Raw genomic sequence first — 25,064 nt, forward strand, 5'->3', positions numbered from 1 at the left:
GACCCGGGAACTTCCATGTACCATGGATGTGACCATTAAAAAATAGGTTTATCCTTCAGCACCTGTCTAGATTAGTCCGACCAAAGCTTGGAGAGTTATGTTTAAAATAAAGCTGTAAGGACACAAGTTGAGAGTAACAGAGTGAAAAAGTTACATCTTACAGACATTAACCGAAAGAAAATGGTATGACTGTGTTAATATCATACCAAATAGACTTTACGGCAAGAAGTGTTACCAGAGATAAAGGACCTTTGTAATGATAAAAAGGCTTAATTAAATAGGAAGACATAACCATCGTAAGTGTGTAGGCCTCTCATATATCTTCAAAATATATAAAGCAGGGGGGAGTTCCCTGGTGGTCCGGTGGAAAGGACTCAGTGCTTTCACCACTGCAGCCCAGGTTGAATCCCTGGTCTGGGAACTGAGATCCCACAGTAAGCCACTGCCCTCAGTGGCCAGAAAAAAAAGTGTTTTAACTAGAAGTTCCCTGGTGGCTCAGTGGGTTAAGGATCTGGCGTCACTGCTGTGGCACAGGTTTGATCCCCGGCCTGGGAATTTCCACATGCTGAAGGTATGGCCGAAAAATATATATATATAAAAAAAAAAATATATATATATATATATATAAAGCAAAAATAGACAGACCTAAAGGGAAAAATAGAGAAATCTAGAAGTGTAGTTGGAGATGCTAGTCATGCCTGCAAGAAACTGACTGAACAAGCAGAGGGAAATAAGCAGGCATCGGAAGTCTGAAGAGCATCACTGGCCAACTCAACCTAGTTTATGTTCACGGGAACTAGAGCCGGCCTCAGGACTGCCAGGTGAACACTGAGCATTTACCAACGCAGACTGTCTGCCAGGTCATAAAGTCAGTCCCAACCAATCAAAAGGGATTAGAATCGTACAATTTTTCTTTGACTACAGAGGAATTAAGCCAGAAATCAGTAGCGGAAGGATAACTAGAAAATCACCACATGTTTGAAATTAAGCGTTATACTACTAAATAAGTCATGCCCCCCCCCCCAAAATCACAGTGTAAATCAGAAAATACTTTGAATAGAACAATAATGAAAATGCAGTTCCCATGGTGACTAGTATCCAGGAGGACATGGGTTCAATCCCTGGCCTCACTCAGTGGGTTAAGGATCCGGTGTTGCTGTGGTCTAGGTCGCAGATGAGGCTCGGATCCCGCGTTGCTGTGGCTCTGGCGTAGGCCAGCAGTTGGGGCTCTGATTGGACCCCTAGCCAGGGAACCTCCATGTGCCCCTGGTTCGGCCCTAAAAAGAAAAAAAAAATATATATATATAGTCTAGATAGATCCACACATATCTGATCAGTTCATTTACGACAAAGGCACCACTACACTTAGTGGGCAAAAGATGGTCTTTTCAATAAATGATACCAGAACAGTCAGATAATAATATAAAGAATTAGCTCAGACTATAGCCCTAGATTAACTCAAAATCTATCTAAATATGAAAAGTAAATCAGGGAGTTCTTCTTGTGGCTCAGCAGAAACAAACCCAACTAGTGTCCATGATGATGCGGGTTCGATCTCTGGCCTTGCTCAGTGGGTTAAGGATCTGGCGTTGCTGTGACTGTGGTGTAGGTCACAGACTCAACTCGGATCTGTGTTGCCGTGGCTGTGGTGCAGGCCGGCAGCTGTAGCTCCGATTTAACCCCTAGCCTGGGAACCTCCATATGCTGTAGATGCAGCCCTAAAAAGCAAAAAAAATTTTTTTTAATTTTTGAAAAAAGATGAGAGACCAGCAAAGAACCCAGAGAACTTCTAGAACAGCTTAATCACACTCTCTCAGTCTAATGGCCAAAAGTAGAGAATTTCTGAGGATTTTCAGGTTAGAACTAGGACCAAGAAGAGAATGATGGGAAGAAAGATTTCAGTTCATTATATGGGCAGTCAGAAGCAGCTCAGAGTCCCAGGCTATAGACTTGACCTGTTGTTTTTTTGTTTTTTTGGGTTTTTTTTTTTTGGGTTTTTTTGGCCCCACCTGTGGCATACCGAAGCTCTCTGGCCAGCAATTAAATCTGAGCCAGGAGTTCCCGTCGTGGCGCAGTGGTTGACAAATCCGACTAGGAACCATGAGGTTGAGGGTTCGGTCCCTGCCCTTGCTCAGTGGGTTAACGATCGGTGGCTACAGCTCCGATTCAACCCCTAGCCTGGGAACCTCCATATGCCGCGGCGGGAGCGGCCCAAGAAATAGCAACAACAACAACAACAACAACGACAAAAGACAAAAAGACAAAAAAAAAAAAAAAAAAAATCTGAGCCACAGCTACAGCAACACCAGATTCTTTGAGCCGTGGTGCCAGGCCGGGTATCCAGCCCGGACCTCTGCAGGGACCCAAGCCACTGTGGTTGGATCTTTCATCCACAGTGGGAACTCCAGACTTGGCTTCTAAATTCCCTTCTCCCCTTCCTTACTGTGTAACCCTGCACACGTCACTTGTTCTCCCTGGGCCTCAGTTTCCCCCGCTGTGGAAAGGGAGGGTCGAGGTCTGTCCTCGGTCTGGTCTCTGAGTTCCTTGCCCGGGTCTTCTGACCGCACTGCTGCCATACTCTGGATAGGCATCAGCCCCCCGCAGTTCCCACCCTCCTAAGTCCCTGCAAGGACGCAGCCAGCCAGAGAGCTCCGATCATAGGATTCCACATCTCATTTCCCAAGAACATCCCCTCCGATACCCGGAGACAGGAGTCGAGATGCACTGAACGGTGTCCCTTTAACCCGCCTCTCTATCCCTCCCCCATGCTCAAGACACCGTGGCTTCTAGACCTTCAGTTTAAAACATGTCCCTCTCACTTGCTCTGGTTTGTTAATGTCCACTGAACGTGCAGCACCAAAGCCAAAAACCACTTGAACACGGAACTTCTGGTGCAGAAAGGAAGAGGCTGCTACCTCCCTGGTCCTGGTCCCCACACCGCTGCTAACGAGTCCCCTCATCTTGAGAGTCGGGTTAACCACACGTCACTGTGCATCTCTTCGTGGGTGTGTGCGACAAAACCGCCAGCCCTTTTTCTCGTGATCTGGAGCTAAACTCAGAGAGAGAACCACCCCAGGACCCTGGGTCTAGATGTTGCCAGGATGGGATGTGATGAGGAAGTTAGGAAACGGTTACGCTTCTTGAGTTAGTTTAGCATGTAGTGTGGACAAGCTCCCTCTCTCACTCGATCACCCTCTGTTCTCGCCCTAGGACAACCCAACTCCCCCCGCCCCACGTGAAGACTTGGAAAAAGCTCTGGATGTTGCCCATATTTGCTCTCCTCCAGCCTTCCTTTATCCAGCAGCTGCAGGCAGTGGGGGCCAGTGGGGGCAATAAGTCAGCCCTGGCCAACAAGTGGCATGGCATGGCCATGTCCTTGTGTAGCTCTGAGCCCTTTCCCGAGCCCACCTTCCTTACTGGGGGACAATAGAATGACCGTCTTCAGGTTCAGATCACAAAACCCCGGAGCCTCAAAGCCAGAGGAGGTCTGAGAAAGCGGCTTGAGCTCTCCCCCAGCAGGATCCTTGCCTGGCGTCCCTGGCAGCAGCCCATGCAGCCTTATCCAGACCGCCTGCATGTCTCCATCTCTGAGGACCTTAACATTCCTCAGTGAGCCCTTGTCAGCATCCTGCTGTGTGCGTGTTAAGTGATTTCATGTGCATAATTTCTCTCATTCCACCCCCCGTCCCCACCTCTGGCAACCATCTGTCTGTTCTCTGTAGCCACAAGCTTTAAGAGTCCACGTACAAGAGAGATGACACGGTATTTGTCTTTCTCTGTCTTACTTATTTGACTTAACATAATACCCTCGAGACCCATCCATGTTGTCACAAGTGGCTAGATTTAGTTCTTCTTCATGGCTGAATAGTATTCCATTGTGTATATATACCACAGTTTCTTTATCTATTCATACATCAGTTGGACATTTAGGTTATTTCCATATCTTGGCGATTGTAAATAATGCTGCACGGGAATGCGAATATGTTTTTGACTTCGTGTTTTCATTTGCTTCAAGTAAATACCGAAAAGTAGAATTGCAGGTTCATGTGGTAGTTATGATTTTAATTTTTTGAGGAACTTCTGTCCTGTTCCCGATAGTGGCTGCACCAGTTTACTTTCCTTTCCCCCCAGCAGCGTGGGTGGGTCCCCTGTTCTCCACATCCTCACCAACGCTTTATTTCTTGCCTTTTTGGTCACGGCCATTCTGACCTGCGTGAGGTGGTGTCTCCTTGTGGGTTTGATTTGCAGCTCCGTGGTGATTCGTAATGTGGAGCATCTCTTCTCGTATCTGTTGTCCATCTGTATGTCTTCTTTGGATAAATACCTATTCAGATCTGCTGCCTATTTTTAAATGGATCGATTGGTGTTTTTGCTATTGAGTAATACGAGTTTTTAAATAGATGTTTAGATATTAGTCCTTTATCAGATAAGTGATTTGCAAATCTTTTCTCCCATTTGATAGGTTGCCTTTTCATTTTGTTGATGGTCCCTCCTTTGCTGTGCAGAAGCTTCATGTTTGATATAGACCCGCTTGTTTATTGTGGCTTTTGTTACTTTTGTTTGTGGTGTCAGATTCAGACCTGTGTCAGGGAGCGTGTTTACCCCTTTTATATTTCCTTCCAGGAGCTTTATGGCTTCAGATCACATGTGTGGAGATTAAACAACATCCTACTAAACAACCAGGGAGTTGAAGGAGAAATCAAAAGCGAAATTTTATATGCTAGAGGCAAACAAAAGTGGAAGTATAACTTAACCAAATATGTGGGGCGCAGCAAAAGCAGTTCTAAGAGAAGTTCCTAACAAAAATGCCTACCTCAGGGAACAAAAAAAATGTCTCAAATAACCTAACTTTACACCCCAAGGAACTGGAAGATGAACTAAAGAAGCCCAACGTCAGTGGAAAGAAGGAAATAACAAAGATGCGAGCAGAAGCAAATGAAACAGACTAACAGGACAATAGAGAAGGCTGGTGAAACGAAGAGCCAATTCTTTGAAATTATAAACAAAGCCGACAGGCCTTTAGTTGGAGGAAAAAGAGACAGGACTCTCTGTGCTCACGGTGAAATGTCCGTACCACCCAACGCAGTCAACAGATTCAATTCCAAGGGCATTTTCACAGAAATGGAACAGTAATCCTGATATGTGTATGGAACCACGAAAGACCCTAAATGGCAAAAGCAGTCTTGAGAAAGAACAAAGCTGGAGGTATCACATGCCCTCATTTCAAACTGCGTTACAAAGATATGGAAATTAAAACAGCATGGTATTGGCATAAAAACAGACACGTAAATCAGCAGGACAGAATGGGAACCTGGTAATAAGCCACACAGATGGGGTTTATTAATTTACGTCAAAGTTGCCAAGAACATGGGGGAGAATGGGCTCTTCAATAAATGGTGTTGGAGTTCCCGTCATAGCGCAGCAGAAACAAATCCGACCAGGAACCATGAGGTTGCAGGTTTGATCCCTGGCCTCGCTCGGTGGATTAAGGATCCAGCATTGCTGTGAGCTGTGGTGTAGGTCCCAGATACGGCTCAGATCTGGCGTGGCTGAGGCTGTGGTGTAGGCTGGCAGCTGCAGCTCTGATTTGAGCCCTAGCCTGGGAACCTCCATATGTTGTGAGTGCGGCCCTAAAAAGACCGAAAAAAAAAAGAGCCAGTAAAAGATGTTGAGAAAACTGAATAGCCACATGCAGAAGAATGAAAATGAGTCCTTTTAACTAATACCCCATTTATCAGCGCACTCTAAGTACTAGACACTATGCAGAGGCATGAACATGAATGAGAACAGACTCCTGCCCTGAGGATCTCGCATCCGGACGTTTCCAGAAGATGCGTGTCACAGGGCGACCTCTGTGGAACCCCCTGGGGCCCGTAGAGCCAGGGCTATGCACCCCACTTTATAATCAGAGAAACTGAGCTCCCGGGGGGTGCAGCACCACCCAGGATAATGTGGCTGGGAGGGGGGCCCGGGAGGGACCCAGGGAACCCGCCTCCTGGCTCAGGCCTCGCGGGTGGAGGCCGTGCCCACACAGCGCCATTACAGTGAAGTAACCGGTTTTCAAGCCCTCGCCGTTCTGTCCATCCTCCCGACAGCTGCCGGGTCCGCTTTGCGCCTTCTGACCGCAACCCCGTCTCGCCGACCTCGCGGGGCCCCAGGGGACACCGTATCCCTGCCCCGCAGCAGCTCCCTCCGGCTCACTTACCTTTTATTTATTTACGCGTGGTCCTCGCTCTCTTCCCCTTCAGGTCGTGATCAATTATTCAATCGTGAAAGGGCTGAAGTACAATCAGGCGACGCCAACCTTCCACCAGTGGCGAGACGCCCGCCAGGTCTACGGTCTGAACTTCGCGAGCAAGGAGGAGGCGACCACCTTCTCCAACGCGATGCTCTTCGCGCTCAACGTCATCAACTCCCAGGAAGGAGGTGAGCGGGCTCTGCCGGGGCCCCACGGCCGCGCCCGCATGCCCGTGCCCATGCCCGCCGGGAGGTGGGCGAGCGCCGAGGTCTCCTGGACGCCCTGGGCCCGGGTGTTGGGTGGTCGGCGTCCCGCTTCCATAGTCCAGACCCGCACTTGGCAGAGGACACGCTCTTAGCAAACGTCCCCTGGGTGTTGGGACTGGGTAGGCAGAGTGGACAGGGCGTGAGGAAATGGAGTCCTTCCCCTCGAGGCCCCGGTCTAGGGACCACAGAGAGGGAAAGAGGGACCTGCCACTCGGGGACGCCCAAGGAGCCTTCGGCGGGTGGGGGCGTCTGGGCTGGGGTGTTGGAGGTGGGGGCGGGCGTCCCAGGCCCCAGCAAATGCAGAGGCCCCTGGAGTGAGGCCCAGCAGAGAAGGGGTCCCAGCAGGGAGGGGGCCGGACGGGGCTGGAAAGGGGCGGGTTGCACGTCCAAGGGCTCCTGCCTGGAGGAGTCCGGTGGGCATGCTACTGGGCGTAGACGGTTAGGGTGGGGTGGCGAGTGGTGCCAGCAGAAGCGTCACTGCAGGGCGGGAAAAGCAGAGGAGCCAAAGCACACATGGCTTTTCTCGGAAATTGGTAACGTCGGCGTCCTTACGGGAGGATGGGGGCCTCCCGGGTGGCAGGCGGCGTGATGGCCGGGAGGGTGCTGCACGTTGCTAGAGGGCGCCCCTTGGCAGAGCACGGAGGCAAGACCAGGCTGCAGGGCGAGCCGCCAGCTTGCGTCCTGCTTCTGAACGCCCTCGCCGAGGAGCCCGCAGACCAGGCCCTCGTTTCTCTGTGCTTCGTGTTCCTCGTCTCTCACGTGGGGGAGAAAGGTCGTCTCTGTGTTTAAATGAGCCGGAAGGTAGGATGTGAGCACGGTGCCTGACACGGACAGATCACCCGGTCCTAGGGTTTGGGACTGCTGCTCCTCTCGTTGCTGCTCCCACCAGACGTGGGGTGGGAGGAGGGGTGCTTAGGACCTGGAAGGAGGTGGCTGTTCAGAGTCTGCTGTGCCTGATACGTTGGAGCTGCGGGACCCAGGTTAAACCCGAGGAGAGTTTTTAAGTAAACAAAGAACACGCTTTGAGGATGCTTCCGTAGGTCGTACTCCAGTGCCTGTAGACGCCTTTCCCTCCAGGAAAGGGCCCCCGGGTTTGTGGATTTTCTGCCGAGAACTCGGGGTGTGTGGCTAGGGGCCATGGCAGTGTTGACTGACGGTAGTTCCTGAAACATGGCAGCAGCAAATAAGTGTGTGTTAAGCTGTCTTTCTCCACCCGAGCCTTGCGCCTGATGGCGAAGGGAGCTGAGTGAAGGTCTCCCATCTGAGCTGCCCCATTTGGTCCGGGGGTGAGAGTTCGGCTTTGTTTAATCTGCGCACAGACACGTGAGGGGCACGTACACCGAGAGGGTTTAATTTAACCAAGAGACTGGCTCAGAGCAGCTGCAGCTACTGGTTATTGTATGAATTTCACCGTAGAATCGTGAGATCCGTTCATCCAGCCCTCGTTCTCAGGCAGGAAGGCTGTGACCTGTTATGAGGAGATACCTTCTCAGTGCCAGGCAGAGACTCGGATTCAGAACCCGGACCTCCTCCGACCCCCTCGGGTCTGCATGATGTCTTGGCTGGGGTCGGGGAGGGCGGGTGGCCGCAGGACAGGAGGGTCCGATTGGAGACTTTGATCGTCGGTAGCACTTGCCCATCCCAGGGCGAGGGCCTTCAGTGAAGGGGAGGCCTGGCTCCACGAGACTGATGCTCTTTCTGGGGTGTACCTCCTGCGCCACTGAGAAATCTGGAGTGTGAGCTCGGTGAGCTTCCACAGATGTTCATGCAGGGCCCCTGCCAGGTCCTGCCGGAGACCACATCCTTCTGCCCCTCGCCTAGGATGGCAGAGTCACTTCTGTGACAGCAGAGCGCGTGTCCCTGTGTTGGGGCTCCGTGTAAATGGGTCACAGAGCGTGCACTTGGCGCCCGATGCCGTCCCCGACATCACGTCTGAGGGACTCGTCCTGGCACCATGACCGTGGCTGCCGAGCGCCAGTCCTTGGAGTGGCCGCGCCCCCGACCCTGAGTCGCGCCCTCAAAGCCCCGCCTCCAGCCGCCACAGCCACCTTCGATGTTTTCTACTGAATCCTGTCCGGGTTGGGAGGTTCTGCTCGCCTCCCCGTGGGGGGCAGTTGCTGTGCAGTGGGCCCCTGACCAACGCAGCCTGGACCTGCACGGCCCACTTACCCTCAGGTTTTTCCAGCGAACACGTCCGCAGTGCAACCTCGTGTGCAGTCGGTTGAATCTGTGGTCGCAGACCCGGGGCTCTGGAGGGCTGGCTCTGAGGCTCCACCCAGGTTTTCACCTGCGCAGAGCGTCAGCGACCCCCGCGTAGGCGTTCAGGGGTCAGCTGTGGTGAAAAAGCATTTGGAGGCAGTGAGGTGTTTTGTTTTGTTTTTTCTTTTTTAGGGCCACACCTGTAGCATAGGGAAGTTTCCAGGCTAGGGGTTGAATCTGAGCTGCAGCTGCCAGCCTACACTGCAGCTCATGGCAACACCAGATCCTTAACCCACTGAGCAAGGCCAGGGATTGAACCTGCATCCCCGTGGATCCTAGTTGCGTTCGTTACCACTGAGCCATGACGGGAACTCTTTCTTTCTGTTTCTGCTTCTTTGGCTGCCCCACTGCATATGGAGTTCCCCGGCCAGGAATCAGGTCAGAACCGTAGTTGTAACCTAAGCTACAGCTATGGCAACACCAGATCCTTAACCCTCTGTGCCAGGCTGGGGATCAGACCTGTGTCCCAGTGCTCCCAGGATGGCACCAATGCCCTTGCACCACAGCGGGAACGCCCAGCGAGATCTTATCGCTCTGCTCCCCGTGGCCTTGGGATACTAAACCCTACTCCCTAGGGTGGTTACGAAGATGGAAGCTCCTAGCATGTCGTGCCTGGTATGCGGAAAGAGCTCAGACGTGGTCTCATTGAATTTGCTGATCTCCCGAGAGCTTCAGCATCCGTGCTTGCAAAATGGGTCGTAAGTCCCACCTGTGAAGTTGTGGAGAGGGTTCGGTTGCCCCCGCAGGGCCTGGCACCTTGTCAATGCCCCCCCTCCCCGGCGTGTCCTGTTCTCTGCTGGGCATCGGGGGCTCCTTGGCTCGGGCCTTCCTCAGCCTTTCCCTCCTCCTCCCTCCTCCCGTGTCAGTGACTCCAGGCAGCCTCAGGGTTCTTCCAAACCTGGCAGACATGGGACCCACTCACAGACAAACCTGGAAGCAAATCCAAGCAAACCATAGTGCCCAGGACTTCGTACCCAACAGCTTTCATGCCCGCTTCTCATACCTGCTTCTCCCCACAGCCCTGGAGGCAAGTCCCGGGCCGAGAGGGAGCGCTCCCCGCAGCGCAGGCCTAGGACTGTCCTGCCCGCGCGGCCGCCCGCTCTCCAGCTCAGGGCGGCGCCTGGGCGCCCTTCTTCCTTCGTCCCCTTCCCACCACCCTGGAGCTCCTGCCCAGCCAGGCCGCCTGCCTTATTCTGGGAAAGAATGGGCGCGATGGAGCGGTTTTGTCGCCTGACCTCTGCGGGGAAGAGATCTGTTTTGCTGACCCCGTTCCGTGGTCCCCATAGGAAGACCTGTCTTCCGACGCCAGGCCTTTGGGTTCTCCGTCCTCACTTCAGGCTGGACCCGGGGCACCTAAAGCCAGTCGGATAAGGAGGTTAAGTGACGGTCCTGGTGCCCGGAGGCCTCAGTGCCCCCTTCTGCCCCAGGAAGGTGAGCGGAGCTGGCCTGGGCTTCCTGGGGCGCACAGGGCTCTGGTCCCGGGGTTGTCTCAGCGGACAGACAGTCAAGTCCTGGGTGCCCGGGGCTGTTCCTGTCAGGCTGACATCAGGAGGTAGTTTGGGGGGCGGAGAGGAGTGGAGGCAGCTCCCAGTGCTGGCAGCGCCTCCCGGGGCTCTGGTCCCTGCGGGGGTGCGGGGCTGGCGCCAGCGCCCCATGACAAGGTGTGACGGCCATGCGTCATGCGTGTGCTCCAAGTGGGCTTCGTGGCCGAGTTGGATGACACGTAGAGTGGTGGTAGTGACAACCACAGCATCCAGACTTTCTCTTCAAAGCCTCGGCTTTTGTTCTCACCAGGAGCTTCGCACACATGGTCTCCCCGCCCCGCCCCCCGACAGAGCAGCCCGGGCCCAGCGGCCGCACCGGGAGACCTTAGCTGGCTAAGGAAGTACTTCTCTGCACTCAGAGTGCTTACAAGTCAGCTTCTGTTTCCTGTCGCTCGGCAGGCAGCTCCCTCTGTGCACATTTACTCCGACGGGGCTTGGGATTAAAAGAAGTGCTGTGTCTGCCAGATCTTCGTGGGAACTGAGACTTAAACTTAAGGCTTCTGGCTTGAAACCCAGCGTTTCTCCTGCAGCTCTGCGCTGCCTCAGGAGGAGTGAGGGAGGGACAGCAGGCCGGAGCCCAGCCTGCCCCGCAAGCCCAGGTGGTCTTCCGCTTTGCAGATCCAGGGCAGCGGGGTGAGGGTAGCTCACGGCACGCTGCAGCCACTCGCAGAAGCAGGACAGAGGACACAGGCCTCGGGTCAGTGGGTCTGCGTGATCCGGGCGCCCGGCCCAAGGCCAGCTGCGGAGAGCGCTGCCTGGGCTCACTCTGGCTGCCGCCGTCGGCGGGCACCACCGCCCTCTGGTTGAAGCTGCCAGTCAGGCGGAGGAGGAGAGTCACGGGCTTTGCCACCCGGCCCAGCCCGGCCTCCCTCCCCCGTCCTCCATTGTCTTGGCAGACAGCAGCTCACACTTCATTAAGTGCTTCCTCCCAAGCCTGCTTCTGACTGGCCAAGTGACTTTAAACAGGTCACTTCTCTGTGCCCCTTGGCGTCTCCGTCTCTGTGTTTACTACCTAGAGTCGCGTCCGTAGGTCGGAGAGATCCGCTGGCCGTTCCTTCATCTGGCTCCTCAAGGGAGGGAAGGGGCCTAGGAGTTGGGAGACGTCACTGCTTCAGGCTCTCGGGTGTCTGGGTGCCTGTTTGTGAAAGTGTTTCCCTGAATGATCCACTCCGGCAACAAGAAGAAATCAGAGGTGTAGACAGGCAGGCCTTCACTCGGGCACATTTACAATAAGTTTAAAGATGGGAGGGATCGGGAGCGCCCGTCGTGGCGCAGCGGTGAACGAACCTGACTGGTATCCATGAGGACGCGGGTTCAATCCCTGGCCTTGCTCAGTGGATTAAGGATCTGGCATTGCTGTGAGCTGTGGTGTGGGTCGCAGACGTGGCTCGGATCCCTAGTTGCTGTGGCTGTGGTGTAGGCTGGCGGCTACAGCTCTGATTGGCCCCCTAGCGTGGGAACCTCCATATGCCACGGGTGCAGCCCTGAGAAAGAGAGACCTGGGAACCTCCATATGCCGTGAGAGCGGCCCAAAAATGGCAAAAAGATAAATAAATAAATAAATGAGAGAGAGAGAAAAAAGACAGGAAGGATCTTAGAGATACTTTAGTCAAGGCTTTTTTCCCCCAAATTTTCTTTGACGTTTGGGGCTGCTTCCCTGGTTCAGGGGGACTGATGGGGGGCTCTGCGGGGGGCACAGGCTCTGGCGAGCACAACCTTGGCTGGTCGTGCCAGCCCCCCGCCCGAGCAGCTGCAGGCAGCCCTCAGCCTGCATATCCCTCCGCCCCAGGCCTCGTCTTTATCCACAGCAGCCCTGGGGCAGCTGCCTTCCCACCGGGCTGTCCTGCTGGGGGAGGACTGATGTAACCTCGTCCCAGGTTCCCCAGAACTAGCGCCCAGGAGGCACACGCGGGAGCTCGGGAAACGGCCTTTTGACCTGAATCTCAGCAGCCCTCAGAGGACCCCGAGCTCTGGCTCCTGGTCCCAGCGCCACACCACACGTGTGGCCTCGATCAGGCACAGGGGCCCTTGGGGGCCTCAGCTTCCTTCCTCATCTAAGACATGCAGCGCCCATGGTCCTTGAGTGGTGCCAGGTGACCTGCTCAGGTGAGGAAGGGGCGTGGGGGCCGGGAGACCTGGTGCTGGGCCGGCCGCGCTGCGCACCTGCACGCAGCCTGGGCAGGTCACCGCCCTCTTCTGGGCCTTGGTTTCGTCATCTGTAAGGCGGGTGGCACACCTGCATCACGGACCGAGGCTGCAAGGGGGTGGTGGGTATGGATAAGGACGGGGCCACTCGGCCGCAGCGTCTGGAATCCCCTCGCCGCCGCCACTTCACACATGGCTTCAGGCGCGTCGCTTCTCCTCACAGGGCAGCGTGGCAGGGAGGTGGCGCTTGGCGCTGGAGGACGAGGCAGGAGCGCTGGCCACAGGGCTGTGTGCGGGCAGCTGTGCGGTCAGGTTCTGTCCCACACATCCCACCAAACACACGGGCTGAGGAACTTAATTCTCTCAGCCAGAGCCTAACTGTGTTCTAGAAAAAAGCACTCCTTTTCCTCTCTTAACAGTTTTAACATGTGCTGATCTTTCCTTTTTTTGTCTTTTTTGGGCTGCACTTTGTGCACATGGAGGTTCCCAGGCTAGGGGCTGAATTGGAGCTGCAGCTGCAGGCCTACACCACAGCCACAGCAACGCAGGATCCTTAACCTGCTGAGTGAGGCCAGGGATTGAACCCTCATCCTCATGGATACTAGTCAGGTTCATAACCCACGGAGTCAACAGGAACTCCTACGTGCTGAATTTTCTAGAAATGCAGCGACCAGTACTTCAAAAGAAAACTGTGCTTTCGTTTGTAAGTGTTCCTAGAGTTGCTTTCTGTTTTGGCAAATCTTACCTCCAGCGGCATCACTCAGGACACTTTGTGAGCCCCGTTGGCTCGGTGTCTGTCGGTGGCGTTGGCTGCGAGTCTCCCGCAGGTGTTGACAGCGCCCGTCGTGGTCGGCAGAGCCTCGCACGGCGCCGCGTGAAGTGCACAGTACACATCGCTTCTCTCGCTTCCCTCCTTTGTTATTTTTTTCTGATATAAGTACATAGGTTGTGTAATCTGTGATTTCGCTTCAGGATAGCACGGGACACTGCAAAATGTGTGTAGTAGAGAAAGGGGCCCTTGGGTTTGGAGGCTGGACTGGAAGTTCTTTATTTTTTAATTTTCTTTCATGTCTCTTGTCTTTTTAGGCCCGCATCTGCGGCACATGGAGGTTCCCAGGCTAGGGGTTGAATTGGAGCTACAGCTGCTGACCTGCACCACAGCTCATGGCAATGCTGGGTCCTTAACCCACTGAGCGAGGTCAGGGATCAAACCCACAACCTCAGAGTTCCGCTGTGCCATGATGGGAACTCCTGGGCTAGAAGTTCTTTAACAGGTGGGGGTTTCCGACTGGTGTCACGTCTGTTGTCTCCTTCGATCACATCACTAAGAGCGCCGGTGGACGGCCACGTCCGCGCCCGGGTTAGGGTTAGGGTTTCGGGGCTGGGAAGACCAAGCTCCAGAGGGAGGGAGGGAGGGAGGGCGCGCTGGCCCGGCTGGGGTTAGAACCACTTCTCTTCTGCAGAGTGGAAGCCACTCGCGGTCTGCGTCAGGCAGGGAGGATGTGCACTTGGGAGGCCAGATTCGCAGGAAGAGCCCCATTCCTCCCGCGTCTCCTCTGCGCCCTTTGCTCCAGCCCTTCGACCCTCTAACACCGGCCACCTGCAGGGGGCATCTGGTCCCCCAGGATAAGGGCTTAGCCTCCCCCACCCCTCCCCGCAGATGCCGGTCCCTGTGCTTCTGACCATCGGACTCTAAATCAGAGGGTCCTGTGACCTCTTCAGGTCCCACTCTGTTGCCAGAGTGGCTCACGGAACTCAGGGAACGTTCTGCTTAACCGAATCACCAGCAAGTTTATTCAGAAAGGGCAGAGCTCAGAACAGCCAGGCAGAAGGGGGCGCAGGGCACGGCCTGTGGGACCAGGCACCGAGCGTCTGTGCCCTCTCTGGGTCCCACTCTCCCCACCTCTCTCCTCTTCATAAACCTCTTTTCTTTTGCAAATCACCTTTTCTCACCTAAAGAAAAAGAAGCACTGAGCTGCCTTGGTGTCCGTCCTGTGGAGGCCGCTGGCACTTTCCACCCCACCTGCCACTCACACATGGCCCCCTAAAAGGGTAACCCAGGGCACCCCTTGCCAGTCTTCCTCTACGCTGGGCCCCTGGCTGCCCCTCCCTGGCATCACAGAGCCCGGGGCCTGGGGTGGGCGGGCAGGCCCTCGTACATGGCCACCCAGCAGCACCGAGCAGACCCCTTCACGGGACCCCTGCCCGTCATGCCTGCTGGTCCCCGCACTTTCCAGCCTCACTCCTCCTTTCTGGCCGCCACCACAGGGCAGTCCCTCCCTTCCCACACTCCTGTGACCCTTTATTTATGCCCCATCCTGACAGGAAGGCCGCTGCTTGGGGTTCCATCCCTAGCCTCTGAGCCCAGTCAGGCTGGGAGGTCAGAGTGTCCAGTTTGTCTCTGGACCCTCAAAAGCCAGCACACCATCTGACCTATGAGCTCCTGCTGCATCCCCACAGCTGAGGAGCAGAGCAGACCTGGGGGATTGCGCTGGGCGGTTTCTCCGGATAAAGCTGTGCACAGGGCCCCAGCCCAGCCCCGACCCACCTCCCTGGCGCCCCCCAGTCCAGTCCTCACTGTCTCTCCCCGGCAGTGTCCCGGCACTTCTGACACGACCTTTCTACAGGGTCAGGGTCTGCGCCGCAAGCCCCTCGGCGGCTTGGCTCCTGCCTCCCTGTGATCTCCTGCTTCCCGCTGGAGCTGCTGGAGCTGCGAGCCCCGCAGCCCCCTCCCCGCCCCCACCCCCGGGACCTGCCTGCCGCTGCCCCCGCTGACCTGCTCGGGGCTCCTCCACCTTGTCGTCCGCCTGGCCTGAGCCGGAGACGTGCTCGTGCAGACTGTGAGCCCCTCGAGGGCAGGTGCCTGGGGAAGGCCCCTTGTGTCCAAGGTGCTGGGTGGGCGGCCGAGCGCGCCTGTCCCCCCGCGTGTCTGTGCCTCGAGCCTCTTGCTTCCTGCCATGACACCGTCTCTGCAGACGACACGACGACACGAAGACGACGTCCTGAGCTGGCATCGCCTGTGAGACGGGGCGCAAGGTGAGGGTGCTATCTGTGACTGAGGGACATGGCGCATAGAACTGTCTCACACAGAAATCGCACCCGTCACCTTGGCCCTCCTAGCGCCGCCCTCCGCGGAGGAGGGGTTGTGCCCCCCCGCCAGCAGCCTGTTCCTGACTTCCCGCCGTCTGTGGCCCTGGGGTCTGGGTCCAGGCACTGCTTGTGCCAAGGGGGTGCCATCAGGCAGGTGCCCTCCTGAGACTCCCTCTCTCATCTCTGCAGCGGGTCTGCCATCCCTCCCTCCCGGGGTTGTTGTGAGGGTGGCGTGAGGTGATGTTTGTGCAAGGTTTTGTCATCTACAAATGACTGTAACAATTTGAAGTTACTGCTGTTTTTAATATTAGCAAAGTTAATAAGCATATCAGGAGTTCCCGTCGTGGCACAGTGGTTAACGAATCCGACTAGGAACCATGAGGTTGCGGGTTCGGTCCCTGCCCTTGCTCAGTGGGTTAGGGATCTGGCGTTGCCGTGAGCTGTGGTGTAGGTTGCAGACGCGGCTCGGATCCCGCGTTGCTGTGGCTCTGGCGTAGGCCGGCGGCTACAGCTCTGATTCGACCCCTAGCCTGGGAACCTCCATATGCCGCGGGAGCGGCCCAAGAAATAGCAAAAAGACAAAAAAAATAAAATAAAATAAGCATATCAACTCCTGTGAAGAATCCTTGGGAGACTTAGGGAGGCCAGGCTGCTGGCTGGGATGGTGAGTTCAAGTTCAGGGGCCGAGGAGAGGCTCTGCCTGACCCTGGGGTCTCCTTTGCACCTTGGCTCTGCCTCCTTGGGGGCCCCTAACTTCGAAACATCCCAAGAGCAGCCGGCCACCCTCATTGTCATCCTTTAAAGAACTACTAGCTTGTGGGAGTTCCTGTCATGGCGCAGCAGAAACAAATCCAACTAGGAACCATGAGGTTGCGGGTTCGATCCCTGGCCTTGCTCAGTGGGTTAAGGATCTGGCATTGCCGTGAGCTGTGGTGTAGGTCACAAACACGGCTCGGATCTGGCGTTGCTGTGGCTGTGGTGTAGGCCGGCGGCTACAGCTCCGATTAGACCCATAGCTTGGGAACCTCCATATGCCACGGGTGCAACCCTAAAAAGACAAACAACAACAAAAAAAACCTACTAGTTTAGGAGTTCCCTGGTGGCTCAGCGGGTTAAGGATCCAGCGTTGTCACTGCTGTGGCTTGGATTCAGTCCCTGGCCTGGGAACTTCCATAAGAACTGCTGGTTTTGGCATCCCCATTGTGCAGCGAAAATGAATCCCTGGCCTCGATCAGTGGGTTAAGGATCCGGTGTTGCTGTGAGCTGTGGTGTAGGTCACAGACGTGGCTCAGATCCCACGTTGCTGTGGCTGTGGTGTAGGCCGGTAGCCGCAGCTCCAGTTCGACCCCTAGCCTGGGAACTTCATATGCCAAGAGTTCGTCCCTAAAAACCAGAACCAAAAACAAAAAGAACCGCTGGTTTGTTTGAGGTTCCCAGTGCAGAATGTCCAAATGGTCCAGACGCTGCCTCGGCAGTGCCCACTGAGTCCTCCTCAGGTTGGGGCGTGGTGGGCAGCCTGTGGTCCGCACAGGTGATTGATAGAAATGACACAGTGTCTGGGGGCAGAGGACGGAGAGCCAGGCCCTGTCGCCCGGAGCAGCTGCGAAACCTTGAGCAAGCCGTTTCCTCACCCAGAGGCTTCGTCCTCACCTTGGAAGTGCAGGTATTAACCGCCTACGGAGTCGGCTGTGAGACTCGGCAATCGCGCGGACAGACATGGGTTTCATGAGCTGTGAGCGCTGGAGGGATACAGACTGAACACCCAGTCCCTAGACCCTCCTGGGTCGCCCCCCTGCCGAAACGGCCAGAGCCATGAGGGGGCTGCCCCTCGTGCTCCCTGAGGACAGGAACGTGTCTTGAACCTGCCCCACCTGTCTCCTAGGGTCTCCCCAGCAGCCTCCTGAGACTCAGGGACACGTTAGGAATTGTTGTCCCCACTTTAAGGCGAAGAAATGAAGGCTCATGGCAGTAAGTGACTTGCCCAAGGCCAGGCTAGTGAGTGACAGAGCCCAAGCCTCCGATTCGAAGTCCACGTCTCTGCCCAGTGGACCAGACAGCCTGCCGACGAGACCCCGGTCAGCTGGTACCCCCTGCGCTTTCTGAATCTTAACCCAGCTCGGTCATGGGTCAGTTTTTACGGGCGTGAACCTGGCTCATCTTTGTAGCTGCAAACCTCCATCTTCCGAAATAAGTCACAAATTAATTAACATCCATTTCCTTCACACCTGCATCCTTAGTCTCTTTCCTGAAGAGTGGCGATTGCGCAGGTCAGCCTTTTGCCAAGTTCAGCTCGTATAGGGTAGGAGCCAGCTCAAGTGTTTTGGTGAGTGACCATCGCACGGACTCAGACCCAAGGGCTAGACTTGGAGACGGCGTGCAGTTTCTGCAGTGGACAGTGTGAGCATTCGAGGCCCTCCCCCTCCTGCTTATCTGCCGCCTGCCTTCATTCATCATTTATTCATTCAACAAACGACTGGGTTTTCACAGCAGACAGCCACTTGCTTTGCCTGCTTCTACGCGTAGCCTGAGCTAGTCTGTTCTCCACAGAGATTGACCTGGTCACGTCTGTGTCGGGTGAGGTCGACCCTCACTCGGGGCTCTGCAGGCACGTACGGTCTTACCCAGAGTCAAGTCCCAACCCTGACCAAGGCCTGCTGGGCCACCCCGGCTGCTTTCCGCCCTCGCTTCCACCCCACGCTTGACCTCGCCCGCTTCCTGTCACACTGGTCTCCTCATCGCCCACCTGCTCCTGACTCAGAGCCTTTGCACCTGCTGTCCCTTCTGCCAGGGGTGTCCTTCCCTGCAGGGGACTCGTGGCTCCTCCCCTCCTTCCTGTGCTCACACAGCAGCCAGTCAGAGGGGTCGGACCCACACCCGCCTTCCACTCTCCTTGCTGTGTCTCTCCTGTTACATGTTGCCTGTCTCCCCTCTGAGGCCCAGGAGAGTCGGCTGCGTCCATGGCTGTAGCCCCAGGGCCCCGCACAGTGATGTTTGTGTGGCCGATGAAGGCACGGGCGTTTTCTGGGCCTTTCCTGTTCCCAGCTGGGTACCAGCACACGGAGGTGGCTAAGATGTGGTTCCCGTGTCAGCAGAGCTCCGTCAGGCAGAGAAGAGAGGCTTGGCCGGACAGTGTGGCACGTGCTGTGTCAGAGGGAAGTCCAGGGCCTCAGGGGCCTAGAGAAGAGGCCTGGTGCGTAGGGACAGGGCTCCAGGGAAGCTTCTGGGTGGGCGTGCCTGATCTGGGTCTTGAAGGATGGGTAGGAGTTTACCGGTTTGAGAGGAGAGGGCAGTCGAGAGGAAGCTGCACACGTGCACAGGCACAGAGTGTGCTGGAGCTGCGGGCAGGAACACGTCCCATCCTGATGGCTGTGGGACCAGGGAGACCTCAGGAATACCAGGGCCAGGTCTTGAAGGCAGCCTTGGGGTGTAACATTTTATGGCCTAGACTTTCCCCTGGAGCTTTGAGGGGGGTGCCCTCCAGCCTCCCCCAGCCAAACAGACCTACAAAGGTGAAGAACAGCCTGGGAGTTCCCATAGTGGCTCAGCAGTAATGAACCCGACTAGTATCCATGAGGACACAGGTTCGATCCCTGGCCTTGCTCAATGGGTTACAGATCCGGTGTGGCTGTGGTGTAGGCCAGCAGCTACAGCTCCAGTTCAACCCCTAGCCTGGGAACTTCCATATGCTGTGGGTTCAGCCCTAAAAAGCAAAAACAAGATAAAAAACAGCCTGATATTTGGAGCCAGGGCTCTTGCTGGGGATTAAAAGGGGTTCCCTGCCAATTCCCAGCTGCCTGGAGCTGCCCGAGTGCTGAGAGCTCAGGGCTCCCTGGCCTTGCGCCATACCCCATGACTTCTGACGGAATAGCGGCAATTTGCCAGGGCCACTGGCCTCAGGTCCCCACTGTCCGTGGATGGCCCCCTGCCCGTCTCCCAGCCTCAGAGGCACGCAGGGCTGTACAGGGTGGCAGAAGGCTGGCACCCAAAGAGTCCTGGCTTGACCCCGTGTGACCACCGATGTTGGCCCACTCGTGCCTCTGCGACTCCGTTTCCCCATCTGTTGCCTGGGCTGATAACAGCAGCTTGCCCCCTTGTCTGGAGAAGTAGACACGGTGACACGGAAGCAGAAGCGTAGGGCACTTCTCTTATACCCGTGCCCACGGTCCAGCTCTGATAAAAAGGCAGCCTGGGCCCTGCTGGCAGGGCTCAGGAGAGGGGCGTCGCCCAGCCCCTGAGCAGCCCCCTGGTGGTGGGCTTGCGGGGCCGAGGTGGGAACCCGCCACGTCACAGGCAGAAGGAGCCCCCCCAAGAGAGGTGGGAAAAAGAAGCCTTTCAGGAAGACGCAGGTGACCTACCCAGCAGATGCAGGGCTCGGGCAAGAGGGCCCCGGAGGCCCGGCTCGGAGGGCAAGTCGAAGGGCCGTGTCACCGTATGCCTGTCCTGTGGTGTGCGGCGTCACAGGAGACCCCGTGTCCCGGGTCCTCGTGAGTCCTGGTTGTGCTGCACAGCTCATGCGGGCCTTCTCCTCCATGCGCCCCTTTCTCTGACCGGAACCACCTCCTATCCAGTTAAACCGATGCCCCAGGAGGGCGGTCTGTGCCATCCTGTTTCCGCAGACGCTGCGGGCCCTGCGTGCACCACCAGGGGCTGTGGCGTGGGGGCCTCTTCAGTTTAGGCCTGGAGGGCGGAGAGCGGCCCCCCCACTGGGACCTCAGGGGCCCGGCATGGTCGGAAATGAGCCAAGTGGAGCCTAACTGGCAGGATCTCGTCTGGAAATACCTTCCCTCCGTTGGAGTAGAGAGTTGAGAGTAAATCCTCGTTGAAGAAACAAACACATTTAATTAAGTAGTTTGTAGGCTCCTACTGTGAAAAAGGACCTGACCGGCCAGGGCAGTAAGGTGGAGGTGCTCGGTCAGAAGGTCTGGCTCCAGCAGAACCAGGGCTCAGACCTGACCCCTGATGGGGTTTTAGTGGCACATGTGCCCCCAATTCCCTTGGCAAACAGTGCCTTTGAAATGTCCTCAGGTGGCCCTTGGAGCGCCCAGCAGCTAGAGGTGGGGCAGGCTGAGCCCTGCTGGTGAGGGGTGGGGTGGGGGCGCAGATTCTGAGGGTCCCGGCCACCACCACGCCTTCCACAGTCGGAAGTGATGGAGCGGCTGGAGCCCAAACAGAACAGACACCGGCTCTGCTGCGGCCCGTCCTGGGTCCCGTTACGATGTCACCCTCAGCTTCTCCAGCTGCTTGGGCTTCGTATGTACTGCTTTTCAAGGTTGAAGGGGTCCATGGCCAGTGGACAGGCCTGGAGGTGGGTTTCTGACCCCTGGATACCAAGGAGGGAGACTGGTCCCGAAGGCTGCCCCTTTGGGCAGGTTTGCGGCGGGAGCTGCTGTGAGCTGCCCTGAGGAGGAAGCGGATTGGGACAGAGGTGGACCCAAGCTGCAGGGCTGGTTCTGGCTCTGATTCCATCGCTCATTGGACCCCTCTAGGGGTCCCTGGGTTCTGGGTGTGTTGTGAGCACAACTAGGTGCAGGGAAACCCTAAGAGGGGCAGCCAGGGCTTTGCCAAGCTGCGCTGCGGGGCTCTGCGCCGACACGAACGCCTTGCCACTCCACAGCCTGGACAGCTGAAGAGCTGCGGTAGCCTGCCCAGGGGCAAAGAGCAGCAGAGCCAGGGCTCAGATTTAGCCCCAAGTGGCTTCAGGTCCATGCTGTCTTCTAGAACAGTGCCGGCAGGAGCCATGGCTCCGAAAATGGGGGGCCTGTCCTAGCTCAGCCCCCAGCTGGGAAGATGAAGCCCTGAAGAGGGCAGGTGACTGGCCACCCGAAGCCAGTAGAGCTGATGCGTTAACTGTCCAGGGAAAGACCCGGACAGGCACGACCAGGTGAGGAAATGCGGGAGGCGAGGCGCCCGCCCTGAGATGCCCCTCCTGGACAGCACGTCTGCGGGACCCGCACCCCTTCAAGTCCAGCATTGTACCTGCAGGCTCTCACATACGTGCATTGTAGTCCGGGGGAGAGGAGCATCCACTGGGGAAGATGGTAGGGGAGGCGGTGCCCCAGGAGGTCGGTGGGAGGGAGAGGGGCGGCTGGAGGGGCGCTGGAGGCTGGGCCAAGCAGGTTGGCAGGCGGGAGGCTGCACGTCCCAAAGGAGGAGTTTCCCGTGGGACCAGTGGGAGCCACTAGTTTCCTGGCCAGGGAACAGCACGGATGCTTCATGTGAAAGCTGGGTTGAAGGGGACAAGCCTGAGAGCGATTGGGAGTTGCTGGAAAGCCCCCGGTTAAGAGGCCAAGAGCCTGGGGCCCGGGCGGAACAGATAGGGTTTTCGGGAGAAAGGCATTTCCCAGAGAACAGCGAAGGGCAGGGAGCAGGAGAGACCGAAGTCCAGCCCGGGAGAGGCCGTTGCCCTTGTGAGAAGATGCTTATTACATGGCGTGGTTTCCGACACAGAGGGTTTGAGGGGCGCCGAGTTTGGGCAGGTCCCACAGGCGTCCTCCTGTGCTTTGCAGGATGCTGGGCTGCAGAGAAGGGCTGCCCTCAGGGAGCTCACACTCCAGCGGAGTAGACAGAATCCAGCTGCTGGCAGTGGGTGCGTTCCTTAGGACACTGAGACAGAGGCCCCAGGGGAGGCTCCACAGGGACAGAGACCCACTAAACGTGGGCTTTGTGGGTCCAGTGAGGTGGGAGAGGGAGGAGCTGCCAGCTGGGGAAGTGCCAACGAGCCTTCCCGGCAGATGAGCAGCCGCTGGGCCCACAGATGCCAAAAGGGGTCCAGGGCGGTGGAGGAGAGGCCCGCCTGCTGGCAGGTGAGGGAGGACCTTGGAGCCGGTTGGACTCGGAGTGGGAGCGGGAGAGGCAGGGATGGGCTGAGGACAGGAGTCCATGAAGCCGCTGGCAGGGAGCCTGGGAGAGCGCGCGGCCGAGGCGAACGGTGCCGCGAGCTCTGCTTTCGGCCCGTCACCTGTTTCCTCTGGCTGTGCACCCACCTTGTCCCCTCCCGTGGCCTACAGGGGACAAGAGGAGAACCAGCCGTCGTGGAGGGTCTCTCCTGGCAGATGCCTGGTGTCCCCAGGGCCCATGGGCTGACCCCACAATGGGTCTGGACCCTCCTCCAGGAGCCCCCGAGCTTTCTGGAATCGGGTGGACAGGAGGGTTCTTCTGATAGGTTAGCTGGGAAGCCTCATTAAAGATTGAAGCGGCGAAGCCCATTTGACGGCAGGCCGACATATCGGTTTCCCACTGCCCAAGCCAGGCGGCCGAGGAGCAGAGGTAAGTGGGCAGGAAGCGAGCAGTGCGCCCCGGCCTGCGCCCCGGAGGTCACTGCCCGCCCGTAATGGTCAGCAGGGAGTGGACCTTCCACTGCTTCTGCTTCTGCCGCTGCGACTGCACCGTGCTCTGCAGAGTGAGCTGTAGGTGACGGGAGCCCCTCCCCCTCCGGCCTCCCCTCTTGCTCCCCGGGGCTGGGGTGGGGGCAGGAGGCTCGGGATCTCAGGCAGAGTCCCTGTCATTGACGCCGTGGGGAAGGGATGCCGCTGTGCGCCGAGGCCTCGCGGCAGTGACGGGCAGGGGCAGCAGCCTGAGGGCTGGGCAGCGGAGGGGGCTCCGGGCCCAGCAGCCCCATGCACCTGGGGCGCACTGGGCCTCGGCAGGTCGCTCACCCTCTCCCAGCCTCAGTCTCCCCGTCTGTAAAATAGATCTGACAGGCCCCGGCCTGGATCGTTGAGCAGATTAGTCATGGAAATGACACGAAGATGCCCTGTCGCACAGAGATGAACATGTGACAGGTTTTATTGAACTTTTTCTATTTGAGAGTCTTTTCAGACTTTGTTCTATGCCCTCAAAGGAACGCCACAGGAAAGGGAGAAAAAATATTTCGCCAGGACGGTAATTGGCCTGAGGACCACAGCCTGTGCTGGTTGGTGGTCTCCTGGCCGGAAAGCCGAGAGACCTGGGTTCTAGCCCCATTTGCCAAGTCCCTCCCTTTCCCCTGGCCTCAGGACCCCTCTGCGCCAGGAGAAGGGACACTGCTTGCTAACCTAGGGTGACACACAGGCCTCCTGCTGTCATCGTCAGAGTGAAAGGACCCTTCCTTTCTGGAGTCGGTGCTGAATTGCGGGGGGTGAGCAGGTGATTTTCACCGTGTGGCCTCGGGCAGTTAGCCTGTCTCTGAACTGCAGCCTCTGTGTTTACACGTGCTGACCTTCCAGGTCTCCTGGTCCTTTAGACAAGGGCCTCTTAGACACAGCGTGAACCACTGGTCACCCTGGGGCTGAGCCTGGGGCGGAGAGTCCGTTACAGGATGGCAGCGATGACGAGTAGCTGGCCCTGGTGATCGGAGTGAAACAAAGCAAGATGCCTCATGGGTCAGCCACTGTGGCCTGAATTCATTTGTGAGGGCTGGGGCAGGAGAGGCCCTGGGACGCTTACACGGGATGGGGCACCTTTCAGCAGACAGCTGAACTGCCTAGGGGGTGGCAGGCAGGATTTGTCTGCTGCCAGCAGAGCTCAGAGATGCGTTAAGCAGCCCTGCTGGGCTTCCTAAGCACAGCTGCCTGTTGAAGCGGAGCTGAGCATCGCATGCTGGCATGGGCAGTGCCCTGGGCTGGGAGACACTTGTCCTGGGCACTGGTCCCAGCGCTGCCGCCAATTCCTGTGTGGCCTTGGCAAGGTGGCGCCAAAGACCGTGGCCCAGCCCAGCTCACAGGCTCTGCTCCCACGTGGATGCTTGTGTGGCACAGGAACTGTGACACAGGAGAGGAAGCCTGCGCCATCTCCAAGTGTCTCTCTGAGCCAATCCAAGATGGAGGCGCCTCTGGAGGAAGGAGAAGGAGCTGGCCAGAGAGGTGGGGTGGGGTGGGGGGCTCCCAAAGGGCTTGGGGCTCTGCCCAGCCCGGCACAGGTGGCTGTGGCCTGCTGGCCAGAAATTCCATCAGGCCTCACAGAGCAGGTGCTGGATCCTTTGTTTCTGGCACTGCTGGGATCTCAGGTTCCATCTTTTCAGGAGGCCCAGGGGCTGCTTTTCCTGTGGAGACTGCCTGGAAACCGAACCTGTCCCTTCTGTCCCAGCGGAACGGGGGCTGGCATCCCAGGGCCTCATCAATGTTAATGGTAGCAGGAGGACAGTCTTGCTCAGGAGGGGGTCTCCGCAGTGCCTTGGCTTATCTGCCCACCTCAGCGGTGTAATTTCAAGTGCTGGACAGAGGATCCTCGGCCTGCCGTGCACCAGCCAGGCCCAGAGCGGAACCACAGCTGAGCACTTATCCCCTCTCCTCCGGGGGACTCTTAGTCTTTGGTGTCTTTGTTATAAAGCAGTGCATCCTACTTGTGCATAATTTGAAAGTTCAAAAAGCGGGAAATAATCCCACAATCCAGAGATAGCCACTGTTAACATTTTGTCCTTTTAAATTGCAGAGATTCAGAGTGAGGGATCCTTATTTTATTGTATTAATTTATTTATTGTCTTTTTGCTTTTTAGGGCCGCACCCGCGGCGTATGGAGGTTCCCAGGCCGCTGGCCTACACCACA

General features: G+C 57.0%; 1 protein-coding gene and 1 non-coding gene across 7 annotated transcripts in view; both read left to right on the forward strand.

Moving 5' to 3' along the window:
- Nucleotides 1-25,064, forward strand: part of EVL (Enah/Vasp-like) — a 145,684-nt gene that overhangs the window by 95,394 nt on the left and 25,226 nt on the right. For all 6 annotated transcript variants that reach the window (XM_084966556.1, XM_084966558.1, XM_021098187.2 and 3 more), the window contains 1 exon segment: nt 6,249-6,426. In XM_084966556.1, the coding sequence (XP_084822682.1) occupies nt 6,249-6,426 (178 nt within the window).
- MIR342 (microRNA mir-342) lies at nt 15,486-15,565 on the forward strand. Its single transcript, NR_038565.1, has one exon. It is a non-coding gene; the product is annotated as a microRNA mir-342 (primary transcript).

This window comes from Sus scrofa, chromosome 7, assembly GCF_054392235.1.
Source record: "Sus scrofa isolate SSC_HxYL_T2T_F1_AM1 chromosome 7, Sscrofa_HxYL_maternal_Yorkshire_Landrace_v2.0, whole genome shotgun sequence".
Lineage (NCBI taxonomy): Eukaryota > Metazoa > Chordata > Mammalia > Artiodactyla > Suidae > Sus > Sus scrofa.